General features: G+C 31.1%; 1 protein-coding gene across 1 annotated transcript; it reads right to left on the bottom strand.

The window, feature by feature from the left end:
* Window positions 1-2,172: 2,172 nt before the first annotated feature.
* LOC143599245 (purine permease 3-like) lies at window positions 2,173-4,899 on the bottom strand. Its single transcript, XM_077077240.1, has 3 exons — window positions 4,829-4,899; window positions 3,421-4,174; window positions 2,173-2,591 (listed from the first exon to the last, which is right to left on the bottom strand). Exons 2-3 carry the CDS (start codon window positions 4,162-4,164, stop codon window positions 2,265-2,267), a joined length of 1,071 nt encoding a protein of 356 aa, XP_076933355.1. The 5' UTR covers window positions 4,165-4,174; window positions 4,829-4,899; the 3' UTR covers window positions 2,173-2,264.
* Window positions 4,900-6,837: the final 1,938 nt, after the last annotated feature.

A 6,837-nucleotide genomic window follows, 5' to 3' on the forward strand; every position in this document is an offset into this window, starting at 1 on the left:
TGGTATTTCGAATTGTGTATATGTAAATTTTATCGTATGTAGTTATCTAAGTTCATGTATGTACTGTGTAGGTAGTATTTCTAATTGCATATGTGTAAATTTTATCGTGTGTAGGTTCATATATATACACTATGGAGGTGGCATTTCGAATTGTATGTGTAAATTTTATCGTGTGTATGATCATTTATGTACTGTGTTTGTGATTTTACGAATTTAGTATAAAGTTGAAATTTTCCTAAATTTGGTTAAGTTCGAAAAATTAAAATGAACGAATTAATCATAAATTAAAAATACAAAAAAACAAATAATTTTAAAGAAAAAAAAATACTTTGTAACTTAGTTATTTTTGTTGATAAAACGGAATTACGAAAATCGATTATTTTATGGTAAATGAAACTAGTTATGTTATAAAATATTTAAATTAAAAAAAAATAACTTATCCCACACATAAGTTACTTGCCCCTTTTATTAAAATAAATAATAAATAAAAGAAAAATTATGATTGGTTGTAATTACTTCTCGCACTTCTTACACTAAGAAACACTTCTAAAATAAACCCAATCCACATAAGCGAATTCTATGTATTTTTTTAATCGGTAGAAACTAAACTATACCATAACTTTTAAGTTCAAATAGAAAGCAGTGTGTAAATGTCTATTGCAGTATTTTTTTTTTGCCATGCAATTTGCGTTTAACTTACTATTAAGTTTCAGAAATTAACAGCAATCTTTTTTTCTCATATATGTCCTATATTATATGAAGAGAAAAAAGTGTATTTATTAACATAAATTTAAAATTTGAAGTAATTACAATTATTAAAACACAATGCATAATCTTTTAAAGCCTTCAAAACCATTCAAATTTTTAAATCTCTTGTACTTTTGTTCTTTTTCTCCATCCCACATTGGATGAGAAAATAACTTTGGATGGAAGAACCGACAATAAAGGATATTTTGTTTAAGAATTCATCAATTCCATCGTGCTTTTGTCCTACATTGATGAAATTGAAGAAACAAAAGCTAAGGTAAGCCCTTGCTAAAATTAATAAATTGTGTCAGGCTGGTTTTTGGGCCGTGCAGTGATACGAGGCCCAAATTTTAAAGGGGCCTAAAAGGTTTTAGTTTGTTGTTTTAATAGATATGCAGCAAAAAAAAAAAAAAAAACCGTGAAAACTACACTACCGGGAAATTGGGAATTCGATCATCAATTGGAGATTAGGAGATCAGGCAAGGGCCAAGCGATCATCAATTGGAGATAAGTAGGCTACGTGAATCATAGGTATAATTAGTCGATGAGTGTGACCTTATGTTACACTTGCAAAATTGAATCTGGATTTTAGGTATTGCTTTTAGTAGAAGGTACGATTTCTAATTTTTCAATGCTTGCAAAATCGTCTCGGTTATGCTTGACACAAAAGTATGATTTTACTTTTAATTTCTTCTTAATTCTAGAAACAAAATGAGTTTTTTAGTTTATAGATAGTTTGATAATGAAATTTCCTGGATTGTTTCATCCAGACGATTTTCTTCCAAGTTGAAGCTGACCATTTCTTTGAAGATTTTTATTTTTTTTATTATTAACTTTTTTGAGAGAAAAGTTTTTGTGTTGGTTTAATAGAAGCTTGTTTATAATAATATTTTTGTTTTTTTTAAACCTTGTTTTTAAAGTTTATGATGAATTTATATGAATCTCATATAAGTTTATGGGTTGTTCTAGAGTCGCTTTCTCTCTCTCTCTCTCTCTTTTTTGGGTTTGATTTGCTTTTTTAATACTGAAGTTGTTAAAGTCTTATTTACAGTCGACAAGGTCCCAAGATATACCTAACGGATTGGCAATGATATCTATTGAAAATGAAATATTAGAAGATATGGACTATAGCAACTTGATCTATAGCTTAGCTTCCCAAAACGCTAGGGGAGCGTCAAAATTCGTTTAAGTTCATCATTCTGATACACTACTTTTGTTTTGTTTATTTATAACAATTGTATTTGTATTGTGGTTTTTTGTATATAAAGAGGAGGCCCAAAATTTGTCTCGCAAGAGGCATAAATTTTTTTATCATTCTCGGGGACAGGCCTGAATTTTATATTGTTCAATTAAATTCGCTATCTTATTTTCCCAAAATATATAACAGGCTAGCTCGTATATAGGTTGCGCCAAAATAAAAAAGAGGAGTTACAAGCAAAGCGTAAAAACGTTATAAATGCTCGAAAAGCTATAGAATATACACATTGTGTAACACAAGTACATGCAGTTGACTAGTTTCACGGTTGTGAACTTACTTCAAGACCCCGCTTCATCTTCTTGACATGTTTAAGCTCTCCATAGAAGTAGGAAATGAATCCCCAAAGTGATAAGGCAAGAGAAAGTCCTTTTTCAACTTGAAACCTCTCATGGAAGAACAAAACCGCTAACGATTCGGTCACAGGAAGCAGTGTAGCGATTATTATTCCAGACAACAGTGACGATGCACAAAAAATGACCCCGATTGCTCCCAAGAAGAAGAGTTGCCAGAAAAGGCAATTCACCGATAGGACCACGTAGTACATCACTTCCCCGAGCTCAAAGTTCCTTGCTTCTTGAGGAATCGCCTAAACAAGATGGCAATAGTGTTTGAAAAGGATTATATAATGTATTCAGTAATCTGAGTAATAAGATGTGTGGTAAAAGTATTCTGTAAACAAGCCAATAGTACTCAAGATCGGCTTCTTAAAAGCTTTAATCAATCCAAAGTTTAAACGAGACCAAACATAAATAATAAGTTTGTTTAGTAAACTAGCCCAAGCATATTATTTGTATATTATATATTATGATAAGTATATTATTAATTAAAACAACTGCATATCTTATTATAATAAAAAAATAATTTGTATATTATATATTACGATAAGTATATTATTAATTAAAACAACTGCATATTTTATTATAATAAAAAATAATTTTGCACGTGTATAAAATTGTTAGATATGTATAGAAAAATTATCAAATAAATAATTAATGAGTCGAGCTCGAGTTTTGAAAATTTTCTTACACCTAGATTGATTTTTGGGCCTAATATATAATCTTATAATAAATGCCATAGTTTTTTAAAATTCGGAAAACTTAAAAATGAAACGTAAAAGGTTATCGAAAAGTACAATAAGTTTTATGGGAAACTTTTTCTTTAAATCAAACAAAATTTATTACTTACGTGTGAGAACTCGTTACAGGAAAGCTCATGAATCCATTAATACTTTGCTAACTAGTGACATTAATTATGTCAAATACAACAATTAACAGATTGCTTAGAACTCTAGGTGGCCTTGAAGTGGGTTATAGCCAGAATACTAGTGAAAGTTGAATTCGAACATGAAGCCGCAACCTTAAAGAGACTCAAAAACTTATTCAATCTGTTAAGATAATTTGGGATCGATCGGTTACCTGGAAGTCATGGTTGATCAGCATTCCAGCAGTACAGAACGCGGTTGCAAAGAACGATATAACAATCTGCATCTCCATTACCAAAGAGTATGTAAGGGGCTGCTTAGCTTTCTTGAAAGTCAATTCTATCGACGGTAAAATAAACCCATACAACGCCGAAGCTCCCAACGTCATGAAAAACCCTTCATAATACTTGACACTCGATTCATGATCGGGCCGATCAGTACTAGAATGAAGAGCAAGAACCACGGCACCAATAGACAACAAAAACACAGCATTAATTGTAAAAGCCGAAAACTTTTGTTTCACTAACAAAAACGCGAATCCAGCCGTAAACGCTAACTGGGTGGCTATTATCAAAGCTGATGTTGAAACAGGTAACCGAGAGACGCCATAAGCAGCCAGATAATCATCTAAACCGGTCAAAACTCCAAGAATAACACAAGGAAAGAAGACAGATGGCTTCAAAGAGATGAGCTTGGTTTCTTGGTTTCCATTTCTTTTTTTGTACAAAAAAGAACAGATTAACGGGATGATTAAGAACGGCCAGCCCGCTGTTTGCAGCCAGCTCGATATCCAAACGCGTTTCCCGCCTTTTACAAAGTAAAGGCGTTGAACTAAGGGGCCACCACAGTTGCCTATGCCTAGCATTAGACAGTTCAAAACAAGCAGGGTTTTCTTCATGGATTTGCTCATCTTGTCTTTGTTTTCTTCTTGTTGGTTGCTTGTAATCCCAGTCTCCATCTTCTTATATCTTGGATTTTTTTTTTTTTTTAAATTAGGGTTAGTGATGTCAAAATTATCAAAATTTCATATGTTGGTCATTGTAGGGATGTGAATTTAAAGCATAACACTAACCTAACATGAAATTTGCGGGTTTGGATTAAGTCTAAATTGGTTCGAAAGTTTTGGGTCGAAACCGCTAACATGCTTACCTAAGCAAGTTGGGTTGTTTGAGTTGCCCTTGTGGGTTTGCGGGTTAACCTGCTTATTTAAATTTTTCTAAATGTTAATACTTTAAAATTCTATATTTACATAATATTTTTATTTTCTTCAAGCCATTATGCTTAAAGTATGTCAATTTATTTTTAAACTTCTAAACCTTTTTATAAAAATAAAAAAATGTAAAAGAAATAGGTTAGTAAACCCGTCATGTTGACAGAAGCACGGCCCATTTAGCAAATCCTGTAAAATTTCCGGTTACCCTGTCAGGGAGTTTTGAGGGTTGATATGCAACAGCTTTGACTTTATGATTCAAACTGTAGCTTTAAGGTTTAAGCTACTTTCAGTACTGAAGCTGAGTCAAAATAGCATAAGACTGTTTCATTTGAAATAACTTGTTGCCAATATCTCAAAATCAAAACAAATTGAGTCAAAATCAAACTAAAAAGTCAAAGATTGTTATTACCTCTTTCAAGTGCATGAATTAGATGAATCCTCCAAGAAACTGCAGTTCAATTTGGAAGGAAGAACACAAAATTACAGGTGATTTAAGAAGGGAAGAAGAGGGCATATTATATATAGTATAACAAATAAAGTGTGATGTAATAAAGCTTACACATGGAACCTTTTGACACAATGCGACATATTGATCATGCTAACCGCCAATAATTACATGACACCTATGGATTCATTCCTAAATATTTCAATTTGAATTTATTCTATGTTCATTCCAATCACATAACGTTACATTGCTCTAGTCACCATGTAACATGTTAAAGTTCATAAATAAACCTAAACTTTTTGTTTGTAAATATAAATATGTAATTTGACTCATTTCTGTCCGCCACATGTACACAGAAACAGGAATCCATCGTTCACGCGAACAACCTAGGAACGAGCCATGCCAAAGTGTTTATGGTTGCTTGTTTTTTCGCCTAAAGGTCTACATGACATGTTTTTAGGTTGTCTATATCATCGAGGGATTCCACACAATGCCCACTCCGAGAAAGCAAACAAATTTTTGGGCCGAAGACGAAAATTTTTTTGGGACTTAAGTAAAATAAGTATTTTGTTGGGTTTAAACAATTTAATTTTGATATGAGTTTACTTGGTTATAATTTAGGTTATGTAAAAAACTTTTGTATAAAAATAAGATTAAACATGTTTCAAATGAGCTCAAAACCTTTTAGTTGTAAGTAATACCCCTTTGTCATTAGATCAAGCTAGTGGTTATGCAATTTAGTTTAAACACTAAATATACATATTGTTTTAATATAAAAACATACAATTTAAAAAAAAAGAAAAAGAAAATTCAGGCCTAGCAGGATGTCGGGCCTGTGACCATCAACTACCCGTCACACCTTATTGTCGGCCCTGGTTCCACACTTCAATGTACATGTGGTAGATGAAAAGTAGATGTAAATTATTCAAACACCAAAAAATTAACATTTATTTTGTGAACTTTGATATTTTTGATGATCCTATTCTTTTCAATCCCTATATTTCACTCCCATCTACGTCAATCACTACATGTGTCAATGAAAAAGCAAATACCAAAGTGTCAACAGTAGTCCGAGACTCATAATTTTGACAACACCCATACCATCTCAAGTTCACTTAAAATACAATAAAAAAAACCAATAATATATCCGGATATTGAGTTTTGTGTGACAATGAAAAAGCAAAAACCAAAGTGCCTACAGTAGTCATAATTTTGACAACACCCATACCATCTCAAATTCACTTAAAATACAATAAAAAACCAATAATATATCCGGATATTGATTTTTGTTTAGTTTGGTTTAATTCGTCCAAATTAAATATGTTTTCAAGTAAAAAGAATTTACGGAATCCATTTTCAATTGAGAAGAAAAACGAATTCGATTATCAAATTTACTTTCAGTGTTTGATAAACATTTTTCGAGTCAATGGGTTGATTTGTAGAATTTGTAGAATCTACATGCAGAACACGAGTTTTGCAGAAAGTAGAATTGAGTTTTCTGAAAATTTTAGTAGAACGTTAAACACTATTAAATTATAATTTTAGTTATATCGAAAATAAAAATGATATGAATAGGTTTCCTTTCTTTAAATAAAAATAATCTTAAGAAAACAAATTTTAATTATAATAAAAAAGTTTACATGAATTCGTTGCCTTTATTTTAAATGATAGTAATCATAGAATAAAAGTAACCTATTGGCAAACGTAATCATAATGAGTTATAATATTCTTGAGTGGATTGATGATGTTAGCCACACCATCAAACTAAAATAATGGTCTTAAACACTTCATTAATTTGATGATTATTTAACGAAAAGAAACGATTTGCCACAATATTACCATTTTTGTGGCTACATATATATTAAACGAAGAGGTAAAGAATATGGAAAATTCTTAAAATAGTACAAAATTATTAATTATTTTAAAATTTTATACTAGGGAGACTTATTGAGAGAATATATTAATTATGAGGA

The sequence above is a fragment of the Bidens hawaiensis genome, unplaced genomic scaffold, assembly GCF_021521415.1.
Source record: "Bidens hawaiensis isolate Kalapana, Puna unplaced genomic scaffold, B.hawaiensis_p1.1 tig00051640_1, whole genome shotgun sequence".
Lineage (NCBI taxonomy): Eukaryota > Viridiplantae > Streptophyta > Magnoliopsida > Asterales > Asteraceae > Bidens > Bidens hawaiensis.